Source organism: Melanotaenia boesemani, chromosome 24, assembly GCF_017639745.1.
Source record: "Melanotaenia boesemani isolate fMelBoe1 chromosome 24, fMelBoe1.pri, whole genome shotgun sequence".
Classification (NCBI taxonomy): domain Eukaryota; kingdom Metazoa; phylum Chordata; class Actinopteri; order Atheriniformes; family Melanotaeniidae; genus Melanotaenia; species Melanotaenia boesemani.
In genome coordinates this window covers 22,277,556-22,297,948 of record NC_055705.1, presented here as the reverse complement: position 1 = coordinate 22,297,948, position 20,393 = coordinate 22,277,556, and the positions used below count along the sequence as shown (strand labels likewise).

At 39.3% G+C, this 20,393-nt stretch overlaps 1 protein-coding gene across 5 annotated transcripts in view; it reads right to left on the bottom strand.

The window, feature by feature from the left end:
- The window catches only part of vangl1 (VANGL planar cell polarity protein 1), a 62,775-nt gene that overhangs the window by 3,995 nt on the left and 38,387 nt on the right, over positions 1-20,393 (bottom strand). For 4 of the 5 annotated variants that reach the window (XM_041978933.1, XM_041978932.1, XM_041978934.1 and 1 more), the window contains 4 exons: positions 16,079-16,510; positions 14,689-14,864; positions 5,353-5,513; positions 1,130-1,277 (listed from right to left, as the gene is read on the bottom strand). In XM_041978933.1, the coding sequence (XP_041834867.1) occupies positions 1,130-1,277; positions 5,353-5,513; positions 14,689-14,864; positions 16,079-16,510 (917 nt within the window). The remainder of the gene's footprint in view (positions 1-1,129; positions 1,278-5,352; positions 5,514-14,688; positions 14,865-16,078; positions 16,511-20,393) is intronic. The other variant, XM_041978935.1, reaches the window with a different exon arrangement.

The following is a 20,393-nucleotide window of genomic DNA, read 5'->3' as shown; positions in this document are numbered from 1 at the left end:
GCAGCATAAAGGCCGACAAGAAGAAGAAAGCAGAATTTATTACTAACAGAACTTTGTAGAAATAACAACAGTGACCAAATCTTTTCTCATCTGCACATCATTCTCTCAAGTCTTGGCTTTCAGGAGAAAAAATATTGGCATTAAAACAAACACACAACAGAAACTATTTCCATGTTTCCACTTTTTCCTTATTTTCAGTTATTCCTGCTACTATTTACCTGCTATCCTCACTAAACCAACTGGTGCCACCGTGGTTTTATTATTATGAATCTGAGCCAAGACCATGACTTGTGGAGTCCCCAGAGGTCAAATCTTGGACCCTTTCTGTTCAACTATTATTTTCACCCTTTGGGTCAAATATTACAGAACTGAAGCATCGATTATCACAGTTATGCAGACGATACACAACTTTATGTCTCTCACACCAGATGACAGCAGCCCAGTCATTTTAACAGAATTATTTTACACTACCAGTCACAAGTTTTGGGAAACTTTCCGATTGGATTTAGTGGAAATGTTTCTCAAAACTCATGACCAGTAATGTATATAATTTTATTAAGATTTTTGCACACCCTATTCATATTCTTTCATGTATATTTTAATGCTTCTTCTGCAAACTGCTGTAATGCTTTTAATGTTTTATGTAAAACACTTTGAATTGTCTTGTACATGTAAATAAATCTCCCTGGCTTTATTCCAGCCATAGAGGAGCATTATTTTACTTCTTTTTAGAAACACATAGAACTTTCTGATCACTTCACCTTTGGCTGCTCCAATTGGACATTACTGTCAATTTGAGCTCTCTGATTGATGGAAAGTTTGACAGGAAGTGGCTTCTGCATCATTTCCAGTTAAAAAATAGAGGTCTCTTAGCAACATAATAGTGATAATGATTTTTTTACCAGACAGAGTCTCTGAATAAACACTACATTTTGTGGCTGGATTATAACCCTCCTGGACAGGATATAATTTCATGAAAAACTTCTGCATATCAGCTAAAGGGTAAACTATCCATCACAATTTACCCCACAGAGCTACACACTACCGTTCCTGGCACTGCTGATGATATAAATGATAGCATTAGGGAACGCCAGGGTCCTCGCTGCTTCGTACAGTTGTTAAAACTCACCGTGCTTTGCGCTTGCGGACACGCCGCTCATGTTCAGCCTCTTCGTAGTACAGCTCGTTGTGGCTGGTGTCCCGGCGGCGGGCGGCGGCAGCGATCATGGCTCTGGACTGGGAGTGGGCGAGTCCAGCTGCAGCGTTGTTTCCTGGACCTGCAACGGGAAAAACATCGAATGGAGATGACTGCTGTGTGGAGTAGAAAGGTGAAGAGAGGATGGTCATGACGACATAAAGTGCAATGTGATAAAACAAGGGGGTAGATCATTAATGCTCATTAACTTTATTCCATTTTTTTTATTCCCTCGAACAGGATAGAAGTATGTGAACATTTTAAAAATCTAAAACACAACCTTGAGACATGCAAGCCATTCGGTGCTCTCTGCAGGCACGGGGGTGTCTAATTAAATGAGCGTCTTGGATGACTTCAAAAGTCTAGATTTTCAGAATTAGGATGGAAAGCTGCTGATGAACTCGGTCTGATGTTAATGCAGGTTAAAAGCAGGCTGAGTTGTGAATTATTAATGTGGGGTAAGAATCAAACATGAGCAGAATAATTCATAGACAGAGACGAGGAGGATTCCACCCCACCCTGCTTTTGGTATTAGATGCAGTTTATAAGTGAGAAATTTGGATGTCAGGATTTTGCATAAAGCTATGACCATTTATATAAGCGTCACATTACACATGGGCTCAGTTTGTGCATAAAATTGTCAAATTTATTATGTTCTGTATGTTTTGTTGTGACTAAAATATGGGCTTATGTGATCTGAAGGTCTTTTATTCGGCTTTATTCGGGTTGCATGTATCACTTTCTGAAAGAGTGCTTTCATTTAGCAGGAAATGCTTTAACAACATACTATATACTTGATTAGGTTTCATTTCAGGACTTTAAGTTCCAGTTTTATAAAAATCACCTTTCTTTGACAAATTGTCAGATTCAAACAAAAAAAGAAACTAGCTCACCAGGAATCACAAAATCACTCTGATAAAAGTTACGGTTGCTTTACATTTAGAGCTTCATCATCCTCCAATCAAGCAAAGACTACTGTCCTTGACTTGGAATTATTTATTCTATCATGTGGTTGCAGAAAGGAAGGGGAAAGTGGCTGGAGACCAGAGATAAAAGAGACTGAGGAGTCCCTGGGCAGCTGCTGCAGGACGAAAATGAAGAATGGTGAGACTTGAGAGAGATGACGAGACTGTCGGAGTAACAGTTATTGATTTATCAGCCATCACTGCTTCTGCGTCCTGTTAATTTGAGAGGACGCGGAAGAAAAGAGGGAGACAAATGGCAGCAGAAAAAAGAGGATTGAAGCTTGAGGACACTTAAGGGACAGTGATAATTAGGGTTTGTGTTACATTCTGCTTGCTGTAGTGAAGATGACTGAACTTCTCATCAGCCTGTGGCATGCAGAGTGAAAGTGTGAGTTTAACTTCAAGTGCATATAAAGGAGAGTTTATAAAGTGTTGGAGGCTTTGCTGCAGACTTGCTTTTACTTACTGTCAAAAAGGTAGGTTTTCAGTTTAGCTTTAAAGATGTCTGAAAGGTTTAGCGTCAGTGTGAGGAGAAACCATAAAAGACAGTAGATTGACATTCAGAGGGATTGCTGAGATGGATATCAACTGAGCATGCTAACTTTAATAATAATTTAAGCTGTGGCACATTAACAACCTGAGCTGATTATTACTGACATACATTTTTTAATTATCTTCCTTCCAGGCAACAAACAGTTTCAGTACATTCAAGCAGTGCAAGAAAATCCACAGCTAGAGACTTAAAAGGCGAGCGACAGTTAGCTGACTCATCGCTGTATGCTAAACACTTTCACTTCCATCCTGTTGCTGGCAACAGAAAATGACAAGCACAATATAAATTACCATAACCTCTCCAGCATTTTTCACTATTCCAATGCATTCTAAAAGCCGAGGAGCATAGCTTTCCAATGATATATAGTACATTACAGTCCTCAAAAGCAACAGCGTAGAATAAAACTTTATGACCATTACAGCAGTATGTTAATTAAATGTACTCTAGCTGTGTTTCAGTTGCTTTTAGCTGTGTTTTAGCTAGATTTAGTTGTGTTCTAGCTGTACTTTAGCTGTGTTTTAGATAATTTAGCTGCATTTTGGCTGTACTTTAGCTGTATTTTAGCTAATTTAGCTGCATTTTGGCTGTACTTTAGCTGTATTTTAGCTAATTTAGCTGCATTTTGGCTGTACTTTAGCTGTATTTTAGCTAATTTAGCTGCATTTTGGCTGTACCTTAGCTGTATTTTAGCTAATTTAGCTGCATTTTGGCTGTACTTTAGCTGTATTTTAGCTAATTTAGCTGCATTTTGGCTGTACTTTAGCTGTATTTTAGATAATTTAGCTGCATTTTGGCTGTACTTTAGCTGTATTTTAGATAATTTAGCTGCATTTTGGCTGTACTTTAGCTGTATTTTAGCTAATTTAGCTGCATTTTGGCTGTACTTAGCTGTATTTTAGCTAATTTAGCTGCATTTTGGTTGTGTTTTTGCTGTTTCAGCAAGATTTAGCAGTGTTTTAGTCGTCTATCAGCTGAGTTATAGCTGTTTTAACAATGTTTCAGCTAGTTTGAGCTATTTCTAGCAGTGCTTTAGCTAAGTTTAGTTGTGTTTTAACAGTGTTCAGCTAATTTTAGCAGTGTTTTAACAGTTTAAGCTAGTTTTAGCTATGTTTTAGCAGTGTTTTAGCTATGTTAAGCTATTTATTGATGCATTTTGACGATGTTTTAGCAGTGTTTTACCTTTTTCTAGCAGTATTTTTTGCCACGTTTTTGGCTGATGGACACAGACACTGAAAACATAGCTGTTTGAAAAGATGTAAAGATCATATGTAATTTTAATTACTTCATTCGATTTGTAAGATTATCACATAGATCTTTTTATGTTTTATTTTCTAGCTTCAAAGAAGCTCCTGGTAGTTTTGCATGCAAAAATGTGCCCACCTATTTAAAGGTGTAATTACGATGTCATCTGGAACTTTGTATATTTTTATTTCCCCAGTAAACACCTTAGAAAATATCCTATGTATAATTTATATAATATATAATTAATTTTGGTAAATATTACTTTCACTACTTGTCAAAATGTTTGCTGTTGCAAAATGTGAGGTTCTCACATGAGATGATATAGTGGCTTTTCTTCCTCAAATATATCCTTTAACAGAACGATCTGGAGGTTTGACCTTTTAACACCTACGGTATCATATATGATACAGTTTTTAAGACCTATTGCATCACTTTATTGTAAAAACCCTGTTGCTTAAAAATCAGATAACTGTTTTCTGCCTCGAGGTGTACACCATTGGCACTGAAACACTAATAAACAGTACATATATGCAACTTATCTTTGTTTTTCTTTTGTTTGTTTTCACCAGTCATCTGGGCCAATTAAAGAGTTCAGACTGAAATTTTCATTGTTTTCTACTCATTATTTCTTGGACCAGGTGTTGAGGGGTTATAAAAGCAGTTATCACTGAAAATGCTGAAATATCATTGAATTCACAAGTATTTTTCATTATTTCATAAATAAATAAATAAAAAAAACAACTAATAATCAAAAAACAAACCTTTTAAAATCTAAGGTCCCCAACAGAGCTTTGAGAAGAGATTGTCGAAACCTAAACCAAAATGGCTGAACTGTCTACAACCTCCCTAATTTTGTTCTACGTCACATTCAGAATTGACCTTTGCAGAGATAATCTTCACAAATTGTACTATGATCTGATAGAGGTTTAGAGCTACAGCTGCATCATTCCAAAGAGATATCCATGTTCATCCTGGAAGTGTTTTTTAGGCAAGCTTGCAACTTTTTCCATTTGTGCTCTGTGCCATCTTAATTTATTTTTTACCAGTAACACATATATTGATATTTACTCTCACTATGACTCCAAATGTATTCAAATGGGACTTGTGGTTGCAGAGAGACACTTGTTTCATTATAGGAATGCAATTTTTGAGCATAGGCCTACAAATCAGGAATAGGGCTTAAAGGGTTAATGACCAAATTATTTTTATAATTTATTTTTAATGGTAGAATCTTTACAGCCAATAAAACTAGGTAACATCACATATTATTAAAATATTTTTATGCAATTTAAAAAAAAGTTCTACCAACATAAATATTTGGTTAATTAAAAACAAATGTGCTCCCTTCATACTTATTCACCAAAACAAAGAGAAAATCTACTGAGCATCCCACTCACCCTCAGCGGGGGCTGCTGCCAACTCACCATCCACGTTGTAGACCTTGAGGCCGGCCAGGTGCTTGGCAGCGCGGGACTTGGAGGCGGAAAGCAGAGCAGGATTATGGATCGGGAAGTCGCAGTAGTAGTGCTCTATGATGGCCAGAGCTGCCCGCTGAATACTGCAAAGGAAGAAGCAGAGATGTGTTTTCACCCGAGGGAAATCAAAGCAGCCTCAGGCTACTTGAGCACCAAGACGGAGAAGATGGTGAGAAAAATTAGCCACAAGACGAATTTCACTTGTTATACCAAAATCTTGGATATCCCTGCTTTAAGTCTACGTAGAACAGAGAAAAGCTGGGAGGAGGCGAGAAAAGACTTTTTGGCTTTTTTTCAACCGATTTTTTAGGAATAAGAAAAAAAATCCCTCAAGTAGTTCTTGAGAATAACAAGTATTAGCAGTTAAGAGAGAGGCGGGGGTGGAAATGGTGTGAACTGAAAGATCCGTGAGAGCTACTTAGGTTAAAGCCCTTGCAGGAAATACCTTTAAAAGTTACAAAAAAATAGCAGAACATTTCTCACACATGTAAAAGAGAAGACATCCTGCAGAGATGGACAAAACTGAATGAAGACAGTGGCTTGGTGCTGCGCTTCATATAATAAAAGAAGTTGACAATCAAGACAACAACAACAAAATAAAATAATTTCTCTGGAACTTTAATTTCATTCAAAATTAGATTTCTACATTTCCTTAACGATTCATTTTCATAGCTCTTTCTGACAAATGTTCGGCAGGTTAGAGGTGATGTCGCCAAAATGATGAGAGAAAAAGAGTAAAACAAGTTTATAGGGAGAAAGCCTGAAGATGTGATGGTGAAAATAGTCAAGCTGTGAAGACAGAAGAAGTGATGGCTGAGGTGACAAGAGACAGGAAAATGTTAGAGGCAGCAGGTTTATAGTTAAGACCCTGATCCTTCACACTGCAGATCAGAGCGTGTCACGTCTTGTCTTTTATAGCCAAGTATTATTAAACCGGCTGCACACAAGTAGGTGTTTTTACATGTTTTATGCTATAAATCATGACTTCTTTTATAATATAACTACCTCTGTGCTCCTCCAGGAGTCAGTCATAAATGGACCCATCCATAATTTAACACACGACATCCCAAAATGCTCTGATATAACCAGCGGTTTCTGGTGATAAGCTAATATTAGCATGCTCTAAATCAAATACTCTTGTGTTTCACTGTGTCGGTTCACTGACTTCAAGTCTCTTTTGGAACTGTTACACAGCACAGTCACAGCTAAACTTATAAATATATTATATTAATTATAAAGTTTGTTTTAGTGTTTGAAAACATCACTGTTTGCCTGCTTGTTCGGCTCAACTAAGAGCCGAGTTTGGAAGAGCGGGAAGTTTTATACAGTCGTCTGATCAGGAAGACAAAATGAAAGTGATGGCTTAATTAAATTTTTCATGATTAAAGAGTGTGTTGTGTGCTGCCTGTGAGCCATCCATGATGCTTTGCATCGTTTGTGTTCACGGTGAGTTACACTCACATGGTGGGAAGTGGTGACTATAACACAGCAGGATGGAATAACAAGCTTTTGGGGTTTTGAAGTGTTCACTTAACTAAAGTTTGGCAAGACCCTGGAAAAGCCAGTAAAACCCACAGGACGAAAGCTTCCTTCTTTGTCTTATCAGGAGCTCCCAAGTAAAGAGGACATCTTAGGTTTCATTTATGCTTCTGTTATCTATGTAAATTCTTACGTCCGTTTAAAACGTTCTCATACTTCTCGTGCATCCTTTATGTTGCAATGGTTGTTAGGTAATGCATGCACTATTTGACAATAACAAACAATGGTGATGGTGGAGGTCACAACAACGTACATTCTCAGAAAGAGACGTAAAATGAGGCAGCGCAGTAGATGGTGGTGGTCTGTGTGGCCATTTGGGGTGAACCAAAATCCACCAAAAGCAGATTGAAGTACTGCCTCTTGATGGACAGGAGGACTAAAACTAAATGTCCAATCTGTGATTCCTTTGTCTTTTATGGTAACTACAGCAGCCATAGACATTTTGATGCAAATAGTTGTTTATAACTATATTATACAATAAAGTTGTGTGATTTTTGGTCTAACGTGTTAATAACTGTAAAATCACACAAGGTTGTGCTGAAAAGAATGAAACCAAACAAGGCAGGAAAACTGTTTTTAAGCTGAAACAATAGTGAAAAACAGCCAATTATAGCCTAGATCCCACTGGGTTAATACATTAATACACCTGTTGTCCTAATTCAAATTTAAATGTTGGTCGTGGAAATACGCATGAGGATAGAAGTGATTAATTTTGATATGTAAGCACTAAACATCCACCAAGCTAAACAAAAAGCTACTGAACACAGGATAACATTTAGCATTTAGTGGAGCTATATAATTTTCTCAGGATGAGGCAAGACCAAAGCATGACAAACAGAAGTGTAAATACAGGAATTATTAATATTTTATTACTAAAAACAACATCTGATGTTACTCTGAGAGACACGTAGAAATAAGCTGGTGTCAGCTAACATTAGCATGCTAGTTTTTACCACAGTAGTTTACAGTACGGAGCCCTGAGCAGCTGTAATAACTCCGCTTTGACACCATGAGCAGAGGTCAGTGACCTGTGTTAGGCTGACGGGAAGACAGATGCTGGCAGCTGTTAACTAACACATCACAACTTATCTGCATAACACTGCTTTCTTTTTATAGTGTGTTTGTCTCCATTGATAAAAACACATACACACATACACACTGGCTGTATTCAGACATGTGTTAGCATTTATGGTGTCATGTGTCATCCTTTTGTCCACGTGGGAAGCTAACCTAATATACACAAACAAGAGCAGCTCTAGCCTACAGCATGAGCTTCCTATTATCCCAAAAGGAGGACCGCAGTGTGACCCCTGACCCAGCGATGAACGCTCCTTCAGATATTCCTGACCTCATTTTGCTATTTTTTCCTGCCTATGAACAAACCGTACTTTAAGTAATGGCTCAATTGCTTTATGACAAACAAACAAAATCCATCCAGCATTAAAAACTCATTCATTCGCGCTGCTTCATCATCTGATGATGGTCACATGTCAACAAGCTGATGGCAGCATGGCCAGAGGCTATCGCACTTAAAAAGCAAATGTTCTGATTGCTTTACAGACAAGGTTAGGATCAGTTTGTATATATATGCTGACCAAGAGAATAGATATCTAGAAAGAAGCAAAACATTTAGATGTCATGGTTTTATTATTTAAAGAGATGAACAATCCTTCATTATTCACCTTTAAAAAAACAATGAACTATTGCTGAAGTGACGGTTTTGAAAGAACACACGCACATGTTTTACATGAGCATAAAAATGTAATATTATTTGTAAATCTCATCATTTATTCCCAATAGAACATAAACAACATATCAGATGATACATTAAGACATTTTACCATCTCATGGAAAATATGAACTGATAGTGAATCTGATGGCGGCGACACATCTGGAAAAAGTTGGAAACAGGATCTACAAAAGGCTGGAAAAGTAACTGGTACAAATCAGAATCAAGTGGAGGAGCATTTGACAACTAATCTGGTTACCTGGCAACAGGTCAGTAACATGAATGGGTATAAAAGGAGCATTTCAGAGAAGCAGAGTCTCTCAGATGGAAGGATGGACACCAATCTGAGAACAACTAGCTTTAAAAACTGTGGAACAATTTCACAAAAATGTTCTTCAGACTTTGAAAATCCCACCATCCACAGTGTATAATATCATCAAAAAAACAGAGAATCAAGAGGAATCTCTGTGTGCATGGGACAAGGCTGGATGCTGGTGATCATCTGCATTAAAAACAAACTTGATTCTCTACTGGAAACCACTGCATGGACTCAGGAAGACTTCCAGAAACCACTGTCTGTGAACACAGTTCACCCTGAAACCTACAAAGCAGGTTAAAGCTCCATCATGCAGAGAAGAAGCCAGATGTGAACAGGATCCAGAACCAGCTTCTTCTGTCTTCTCTGGACCAAAGCTCATTTAAAATGGTCTGAGGCAAAGTGGAAACCTGGATGAAGATGTGAACTAGTTTGTGGAAAGCATGGACGGCGTGTCCTGCAGACTAAAGAGGAGAGGGAGCATCCAGCTTGGTATCAGTGGACAGGTGAAAAGCTGCATCTCTGATGGGATGGGGCTGCATTAGTGCCTATGGCGTGGGCAGCTTCCACATCTGTGAAGCTCCATCAATGCTGAAAAGTACATGGAGGCTTTAGAGCAACATCTGCTCCCATCCAGACAACGTCTCTTTCAGGGAAGGCCTTGCAGATTTCAGCAAGACGATGCTGAACCACATCCTGCATCCATCACAGCAGCATGGCTTCACAGGAGAAGAGTCCGGCTGCTGAACTGACCTGCCTGCAGTCCAGACCTTTCACCAGTACACAACATCTGGACCATCATGGAAGCAGAAATCCAGCAACTAAGGTCCAGGACTGTAGAGCAGCTAGAATCCTACAGCAGACCAGAATGGGACAACATTCCTCTCCTAAAACTCCAGAAACTGGTCTCCTCACTTCCCAGACGTTTCCAGATAGTTGTTTGAAGAAGAGATGCCACACCATGCTGAACACCACCCTGGAACTACTTTTTCCAGATGTGTTGCTTCACTATCAGCTCATATTTTCCATGGTAAAATGTCTCAGTTTCATCATGTGACGTGTTGGTTATCTTATACTGTAAATAAAATATGACTTGATAAGATTAGGAAATCATTCCTTTCTGTTTTTCTTCAATATATTTTTCATAGCATCCTACCTGTTTTTTAGGAGTTGGGGTTGCACTACTGGAGCATTAAACAAGGACAGAAACAGAGTCTAGTGCCTAAGAATCAACTGGAAGTCTGTTAGCCATGTAGATTTTCAATTATATCCAATCACAAGGCAGGCAAACAAACAGCACCTGGCAGTGCTCATTTCTGCCATAAGTGCAGCGGGGAATGTGATAACGCTTCGATGTTCATCTTAAGGAAGTCCAGCAGGATCATTGTTTATGTAAACGCTGAGTCATCCTCGGCCATTTCTAGACTCCAACAGATTATTAAACAGAGCAAAATGAGCCGTCAAACCAGTTGGATCATAACTCAGCTACTTGCAAGAAGTCAGGACAGTCACCTGCCATTCTGCAAGAACTCATGCCGGACATGAGGAGTCTGTCCCATACCCGACTCCACACAGCACAAAAAAGCTTCCTCTGGTCTTCAGAATGGCATCGAAACCAGAGCAGACAGAGACGAGCTATCTGGGCCCCAGGCGTTATCAGAAGACGATGGCCGGCTGCCAGAAAAACAAGATGATGAACACCAACAGAGCCAACGCATAAGAAACTGCCCAAGAGAACTAAACACACACTTACGCCTGTGTTTCCCTGAATCACACACACCGCTCATGTCTGCGGTTACTCGTGCACGATGTGCACAAGGCTGACCAGATGCTGTGCTGCAGTCTGCAGGGAGCTGTAATTAGCTGTGTGTTTGCAGCTACAGACGGACAACAGAGCGCAGCCAGGCCTGCTGCCGGCCAAGCGGGATGGATGTCACAGCTTAGTAAAGAACAATACCCCAAGGCAGATAACACACCGACCAGCCCATTACGCACATACGCTTCTCTGATATCTTTAAACCAAAGCAAATAATTATCAGAAGCTTGATTCTTGAGCTCTGTTTGAATTGACCAAAGGTATTCTGAGTTGAGATGTAGAAATCCGGGTTTAATCCTAACAACTCAAAGCCTTTTTCTGCCATTTTTGGTCTGCCTGTAAACATGTAGTTCAACCTTTTAATCCCAGTAAACATGCAGATATTTTTTAATCAGGACAGCCTCAGCTGTCAGATTATGAGACTAAAAGTGGATGTATTAACAGATGTATCACCATAAAAGCCAACCACAACAACAACACAGAATTTATTACCAACAGTGTTTTGTTTTTCCTCCAGGTGCTTTTTCCTCATTTCCAGTTATTCCTGCTACTATTTACCTGCTATCCTCACTAAACCAACTCCAACCCAGCTGCTTTTGGTGCCACTGTGCATCAAAAAACATCTTATTGGCTTTATTCCAGCCATCGAGGAGCATTATTTTTTCTTTTTTCCTGCTCACTGAGCCTAATATTCCTCAGGGCTTTTCCTACAGGTTTTAAAACCCAACGCAGCTCAATGTCGGCTCTTCTGAGAGTATTTAATGACATTTTATTAGCTAATGACCACAAACTGTGTTGTTCTTTTACTTCTTCATTTAACTGCTGCTTTTAATACTGTGGACTATAAAATACTAACAGGTTATTTGGAGCATTGGGTGGGGAGCAGTACCATAGGTCTACATTCTGCTCCTTTCTTATATGAGGTCCCACAAGGTTTAGTATTAGACCCACTACCTTTTTTCTATATCTTCAGATCTGGGTTCTTTGGCTCAGTACAACAAGCTAGTCATAAACCTCTATGAATTTTAAACTTGACAGTGAAGGTAATCGTAAAGTCAAACTTTTTTCACTTAAGGCAGCGATTTGAGACGGTATTCCAAACTTTTATCACTACCGGACTGGATCACTGCTATTACATTATTGTTTCTTATTGTTTGCATCACTGTGTATTTATTCTTCTGCAGAACACTCTGGCCCACTGTGGTTGTTTTTAAAGTGCTTTATAAATAAAGTTGGATTGGAGAAAAGAGAGAAAGACAAGTGCTGCTGTGTTTAGCTAAAAATGGACTTTTCCTGTTTTCCCTCTGAGACGATAAGGTCATAAAAACCCGGTTGGCCTAGTCTGAGCTGTTCTCTCCTATGTGCTTGTACACACACACACACACACACACACACAAGCATGCATGCAGGCAGATTCTTCAACCTCACCCTCCCATTAAGTATTAAATCCTGGTTCTTTGGTTTCTCCCTGCTTTGGTCTTCAGGGTGTTTCCTCTCTTCTCCACCCTCTTCCTCCTGAGTTTCCTCTCCGAAGTCTTCTCCTCCCTTTCCTTTCTCTCTTTTTTCTCCTAGCATGACTCCCCTCCCCCCAGCCTCTACCTTCTTGATCATTTATGCTCCCTTCTGGGAAACGTCTCCTTTCCTTGACTTCATTATATGAAATCCTTCCTCAAATCTCTGAGTAATTAAACCTTTTATTTATCCATGTCTCTGACTTGAGGTGTCCCAGTTTCTGCCTTCATTCGCCCATGTTTACTGTTTTCCGTCCCATTCGTCTCCTCCTCCATCCCCTAATCAGCTTCATCAGCTCAGCCGTCTCTACAAGCGTCTTGTCCTCTATCTGTCTTCCATCTTGACTCGCAGCCACACAGATTTCTTGCTGTCTTGTTCTGACAAAACAGTTTAAGTTATCTATTCTATGCTAATGAAATAAGCTAACAATGCAAACCTGCAGAGGACGATTTGCACCTGAATGACAGTGGAGCAGAATTTCCAGCCATAAGAGGTTGTAAATTCTCTTAACAACCTGAACAACCTGTCAAGAGTTGCAGGTCGAGAATCACAGAAATCCTGTTTCCAGAAAGCCTGGGAACGTTTCTAAAAAAAACTTTAAATCTGTTCCAAGTTAATTATTATTATTAATTATTAGTAATTATTTCTGGTGTCTTCACTGACCAGTTTTACTTTATTTAGAACATTTGACATTTAGATTTTGATGCCCGAAAAAGAATAAAGGCAAAGGTAGAAAAGTTAGAATGATATACTACTGACACTATCCTGTTGTCCAAATGTGAAGAGATGACGGGGAAGGGTGCCAGGATTTTGTATAAAAGCAGCATCCATTAAAGGTTTAAGTTTATCTAAGCGGGATAGATTGTGGAGCGCCAATTTGTCAGAGAATCAATACATTTAATCAATATACTGACAAATACTTGTCAGTGCAAGATCATAAGTAACTTTGGTCTTTTAACATCTACAGTGCACAATTTTGTAGATAGATCTAAAACTTTTGAGTCTTATATGCTTGAAGCCAAACACAGACAGAAATCCCTGTTGGATGTTGTAAACTTTGTGCCCTCCGGCAACACTGGAAGAAGAATCATGTCACCTTGATCATTACAGATGGCCATATGGGCCCTGGTGTAGCATCAAAACCCATTTTCACTCATTAACAGTCTGCTGCTGCATCTAAAAGTGCAACTTAAAACTGCTGCACATGAAGGAAGCCACATATCAAAACCAGTAAGTTCTTTAAGGTGAACAGAAAAACAGTGGACACGTGATCTGTGGTCCAACTTTCAGCCGCTTTGGGAAAAAAAACAATGCATTAATCAATATATCAAAGATAAAGAAGATAATCGTGGTTGTCATTGGTGAGAGCTGCAAATGTGTCTGATGGTTTGGAAGATGCATCGTTGTATGTGGAATGGATGAAGGTACCACTGATGCAGAGGAAGATACTGGACATTTTGGACGAGACATATACTGCCATCATGGTGATGCAATCGATCACAGGATCCTGAATCACAGCATCATGGGATCATAGCAGAATCATGACACCAGCAGACAAATATAAAATCATGTTGAGATTAAAATCATGAAAAAGACAAACTGACGACAACGGCAGGATAATAAGCAGATAAAATCTAGCAAAGATGGACACAGATTCCTCTGAAAAACTAAAACAATTAGAATATTAAAGCTGATAAAACATAATGACTTGTCTTTGTGTCAATGGAAATATATTAAATGTGTGTTAGAATTACTAAAGAAATAACGGTTAATATCAAAAACTGACAAATTAGAATGAAATAAACATTAACATAAATAACTAAGGCTTACATTAAAAATCAAAAATTAAAGTTAAAAAAATTAAATAAATTTATGATAAACAAAAAATAAAAATGTTAAATAAATAAAAACGGTTAATGAAAAAATATTAATATATTGTATTCAAAAAAAATTTTTTGTACTTAAAACAAAAACCTGATAAATTAATGTTAATGTAAATAAATGAATAAAATGTTAAATAAATTTTAACATACATGAATAAAATTAATGTTAAAGTTAACATAAATTAAAATGTTTAAATGAAAAACATAAACAAAATTTAAAAAAATGTAAACAAATATCAAATAATGCTAAATAAATAAATGCAAATGTTAACATGAGTTAAAAAAATAGAATATTAAATAAACAAATTATTAATTAAAACACATTTAAAATGTTCATTTTAAATAAATAAATATTCAATAAATAAATCAAATAAATAAAATGTCTGCAAAATATAGAATTAATTAAATGAAATTACATCTTGAAGTTTTGAATCCATGTCAGAGATTTTTCCATCAGCCTCACCTGAGCTGTCCCAGGTTGTACTGCCTCGTCTCTCCGTCCGTTGATCGCGTGACGCACACAGAAAAACATGGCTGAAGCTGCCGGAGCTCCAGCAGGACGATGGCCAGGTAGTGGATGAAGAGCAGAGCGTCCACCAGTGACACGGCGTACTGCACGATACCCTGGTAGTTCTCATCCTGCAAACAGGGACAAACGGACATTTCCAAGCAGTTAACTGAACATTCTGGATAATTGTAGAGGATGCACAGCCAACAAATGATGTGCAATAACATTTCAAAGCAATGAATTTGCATGGCATTCCCCTGCAGGAAGAAAATGGGAGATTAAACACATGTGAGACTAGATGTAGAGCAGGGGTGCCCAAGTCCGGTCCTCGAGATCTACCATCCTGCAACTTTTAGATGCAACCCTTCTCCAACACACCTGAATCAAATGACTGGCTCGTTGCCAGGCCTCTGCAGAGCTGAATGACATGCAGATGACATCTGATTCAAGCGTGTTGGAGAAGGGTTGCATCTAAAAGTTTCAGGATGGTAGATCTCGAGGACCGAACTTGGGCACCCCTGATGTAGAGCATATGAACATTAAGACAGTTTTCAAAGGAGTGCAAGCTTCTTAGACCTTCCTCAAACATTCTGAAAGAGAAACCAAGAGGGATTTTATATCATGACCTAGTCAGTAAACACACATCAGTGAGGAAAACCAAATATCTGTGTTGGTTGTTTGTGTTGAGCTCCTCGTTTAAATGACAAATTATGTTTTAGTTACAGTCTGTGTGTTTACAGTAAAAGCAGTAACGTTATGGAGTTATGGTACAGATCACATCTATGAGTACGGTTTGATCTGCAAGTCTGGAAATACAAGTCAAGTTTTACAGGTACAAAACATTTGTCCCACTTTTCACACATTTACTTAAGAACCAATCAGACGTCTCTAATGCCCAGCCAATCACCAGGAGAGTTGACCAAGGGCAGCACAAGATGCTTACATCCTTAATGTTTAAAGAGCTTATGGATAAATAAAACTCAGTGGAATTAGCTAATAGAGACACAACAGTCATAGAGGTTCTTTCCAACATTACATAAAGTTTGGTTGAGGACAATCGAAGCCCTCTGATTGGTCAGGGAACAGAGAAATCTGATTGGTTCTTGAGCAGGGTTGTACAATGTGTGACAAAAGTTCTTTACTTAGAAAAATGACTTTTTTCAGGCTTAGATTTTCTAACTTTAATTTTGTGACTTTTAAAATTTACTTTTTTTTTAACTGTTAGAAATAATCCGTGCTTGTAGATTTAGTTTGTATCTGAACTTTTTACAATTTCAAATAAGGACATACAAGTAACAACACTTATGTCTCTGTCTGAGCTCCATACAGGATTTGTTTAACACACCTGTGAGTCGAGTATCCTGACACTGTAGAAGAGCCAATAAGACGCTACGAAGAGCAGCACCAGCACAGCAAGAAGGACCCGGAACACAAAGACCCGCGGAAGTCCTGCCCGCGCCGGTCTGAAGAAGAGCGCCCAGACAGCCAGAAGCAGTATGAGCAGCTTGAAGGCCACGGAGATGAAGAGGCCCTCGCAGGCCGTCCCGCAGCTCTGCAGCTTCTCCTGCCAGAGGAGGTGGGGGAGCACGAGGAAGGCGAGCGGCGTGAGGAACACCAGCAGGCCCAAGATCACGGCCAAGGTCCTGGTGAGGTAGCGCCGGCAGTCGAGCCCCACGCTGTCCTCGAGGTCCTTGGTGATGCGAACAATGTCTTCCTGGGAGAGGCTGTGCTCTGATGTGCCGGTGACGGCTGTGGTCGTCTCGCCCCAGTTGTCATCCTGAGAACATGAAGAAGAAACTAAAATATATCCAGTAGCAGCTGCACCTTGGTTTCATTATTTCATCATCATCACTTCGAAATCTCCAATGAGCCCCAAAATCTACCTTGTCAAGTTTTACTTTGATGGCGAAATCAATGAAACAAAAACTGGATTTCTTTTATTTTCTGAGCACGTGAGGAAGAAAAGACAGAAAGTGGGAAGTGGAAAAAGAAAAACGCAGCGAGCTGCCAAGTGGGCTAAACGCTGACATCTGGGTCCGACTGCATCCGCAGATAATGAATGTCAGCGGTGTCAAAGCTGAGCCGCTACAACAACAAAGATAAGGACTCTTTGCAAGGCAGTCACAACAAGCTGCTGACGTGGCTCTGGAAGCAACCAAGTGCTGCTCGGGTCAGCCAAAAATAAAAAAAAATAAAAAAAATAATAATAATTTCTACCAATCAAAACTGTGCCCTTTAAAACTTAATATGCACAAGTCGCACTTTAGTCGTATCATATAAAAAATGTGCACCATAGATACCATCTATCTATGGTGCACCATTCATAATGCACCATAGGAGATGCATTATGAGTGAGGGGGGTTGGTAGGAGGAGGAGGATGAGGAGGGTGCATTGGGACAGAGGATTTCTCTTTGGCCTCCGGGTTAAAGCAGCAGAGATAAAGCAGAACAATAGGAGGACCCGTCCATTATGAGCAGGTTGTCTTTAACCCTTAAAACTCCAAGCAAACTACACATAGAAGCTGAAGCTTTTAATCCCAGTCAGCATGCAGACATGATGTTTCCAGGACAGCCTCAGCTGTCAGATTATGAGGCTTAAATGATGTAAAATGAATGTATTAATAGACATTGCTATGGGGGTATTTTTCTATCTGTAATCAAGAGTGTTATTGTTTGCTTTGAGAGCAAGATTTCTGGTTTTCACTCTCAAATATCATCTTGCTGTCACAATCAGAAAGTCCCTCCAACTTTCAAATATATTGTTCCTCCTTTCAAAACTCTGCTCAGACTTGGTCTCGTTCCCTCACACTCAGACACTTTCCTGCTCTCAAAACTTCTGCTCTTGGATATTTTTTCCTCTCTCTTGGGTTGCTGAACGAGCTGTCTGTCAAACCTCCTCCAGCCAATAGAATACGAGATAATTCAACAAATCGTCCTCACCTTCTTCAGGGTGCGCTTGTTTTACTTCACACATTTATACTTTTTAAGTAAATAAATAAATACAAATTAAATAATTCTTAACATGAATAAAAATGTACTTTAAATAAAATTAAATAATGTTAATATAAATAAATAAAAGAAATGTTAAATAAATGTTAACATAAATAACGTTTAGATAAAAATCAATAGTAAATTAATATTAAAATTATGTTCAAATAAATTAAGAAGAATGTTGTTTTAATAAAAAAAAAACCTGATTAATTAATGTAAACAAAGATAAATCCAACTCAGCCTTACCAAACCAGCTACTGGTGGCTCACTCTGCTCTTTCCGCTCAATAAAAGAAGACGAAGTCTCTAAACTTCTAGTCAACTCAAAACCCACAACCTGTCCTCTTGATCCTGTTCCTCTGACATCCTGCAGAGTATTTTACCTACAATCAAATCTGCAGTAACCCATATTATCACCTCCTCTCTTAAATCCGGTGTCTTTCCTTCTGCCTTCAAGCAAGCTCGGGTTCCCCCGCTGCTGAAGAAACCCACACTCAACCCAGCCCAGGTTGGAAACTACCGGCCGGTCTCATTGCTTCCATTCATGTCTAAACTACTAGAGCGTGCCGTCTTCAGTCAGGTCTCACAGTTCCTCCAAGACAACAACCTGTTAGATCCATATCAGTCTGGCTATAGGCAAGGCCGCTCTACTGAAACTGCTCTCCTTGTCAGATCCGCTGGTTGATCCTCAGTCCTTATACTGCTGGACCTGTCTGCTGCCTTTGACACGGTCAACCATCATATACTGTTCTCCACACTCTCGGAGTTTGGCATCTCAGGATCTGTCCTCTTGTGGTTTATGTCCTACCTCACAGGAAGATCCTTCAGGAATGTCTAGATCGTATAGGCTGACAACAGGGGTGCCTCAGGGCTCGGTGCTTGGCCCTCTTCGCTTTTCACTATACACCTCTATACACTATACACACTCGGTACATCATTAGCTCTCATGGTTTCTCCTACCACTGCTATACAGATGACACTCAGCTTTTCCTTTCTTTCCATATGACGACACATCATCTCAATGTGAATATCAGCATGTTGCTGATATCTCCGCATGGATGAAGGATCACCACCTTCAACTAAATCTGTCCAAGACCGAGCTTATTGTCTGTCCAGCCAGTCCTTCCTTACCACCAGGAATCTTGGTGTCATGGTAGACAACCAGCTGACCTTTAAGGACCATGTTGCCTCGGTTGCTCGATCTTGCCGATTTGCTCTCTACAACATCAGGAGGATCAGACCCTACCTGACTGAACACACGGCCCAGCTCCTGGTCCAGGCTCCGGTCCTTTCACGCACTGACTACTGCAACTCCTTACTGGCTGGCCTGCCTGCATGCTCAGTTAAACCTCTGCAGATGATCCAGAACGCAGCAGCACGTCTGGTCTTCAACCAGCCCAAAAGAGCTCATGTCACTCCGCTGCTAATCGCTCTTCACTGGCTTCCAGTTGCAGCGCATCAGATTCAAAGCTCTGCTTCTGGCTTACAAAACAATAACCCAAACGGCTCCGGTCTACCTCCACTCCTTAATCCAGAGCTTCACTCCCTCTCCACAGTTACGCTCTGCCAGTGAAAGACGCCTAGTGCTCCCACCACAAGGTGGCGCCACATCAGTAGCTAGACTCTTCTCCTCTGTTGTTCCCCGGTGGTGGAACGATCTACCAAACTCCATCCGATCCGCAGAGTCCTTATCCACTTTTAAAAGCAAGCTAAAGACTCAGTTGTTTATGGAGCATTTCCACACTTAGCTTAACTCTTCTACTCGTCGGAATGAGTTAGAAAGATTTGTCCAGCTCTTTGGCTCAACCAAGTACTGAATAAGCTGCATGCATTTATGCTCAAGATAATATTGTGTGATGAAATCGTGATCTTGCAATTAAACATAAGACTTACACACACAAACAAAATTGCACTGCCTGCACCTGGGTCCAACTGGACTCTCAGCAGTCTGACTACCACCTAATGATGACGTCCCATCTTTTTTTAATTCATGCTTGTGTTGTTCTTACTCTCAAATGTAAGTTGCTTTGGATAAAAGACTCTGCTAAATGACTGTAGAATAAAAAAAATAAAAATACTAAAATAAAAAAATCTAATAAATAAATGTTACATAAAATAAAAAAATTAAATAATGCTAAATAAATAAATATTTTTAGAGTAAATAAATGCAAATACAAATATTATATAAACATTTAATGAATAAATCAATTAAATGAAATATCTTTTTACATGTTTGGATATAAATATACTTTCTGTAGGATTATTTTAAAGCTGTTATTTTTTGTCAGCCTTCTGATTGGCCAACATGGCTTCAGGGGCGCTGCCAGACCAGGTTTGGTTTGGCTCTTGGAAGTCCTTCAGTTGTGTCTGTGTGATTTTTATGTGGACTGGTATAGTTTTTTTGTAAACAATGTTGTATGGATGCTCGTTTTTAGTCAAAGTAGGAGGGAAAAACAGTTTGGGCTAAAAACTGAAGAGTAAAGTTACAAAAACCATCTTTAAAAGCAGGACTACCGCCTCATCTAAAGGTGATGACATGTTAACTCTTGGTGTAGTTTTCACTGACAGTCTCTTTGATGAAGTCCAGCTCCGGTCTCGGGTTCATCTGGCCTTTGACACACGGTTGTAAATAACTGTCACCATCTGCATTTCTCTGGAGGAGCCAAACAT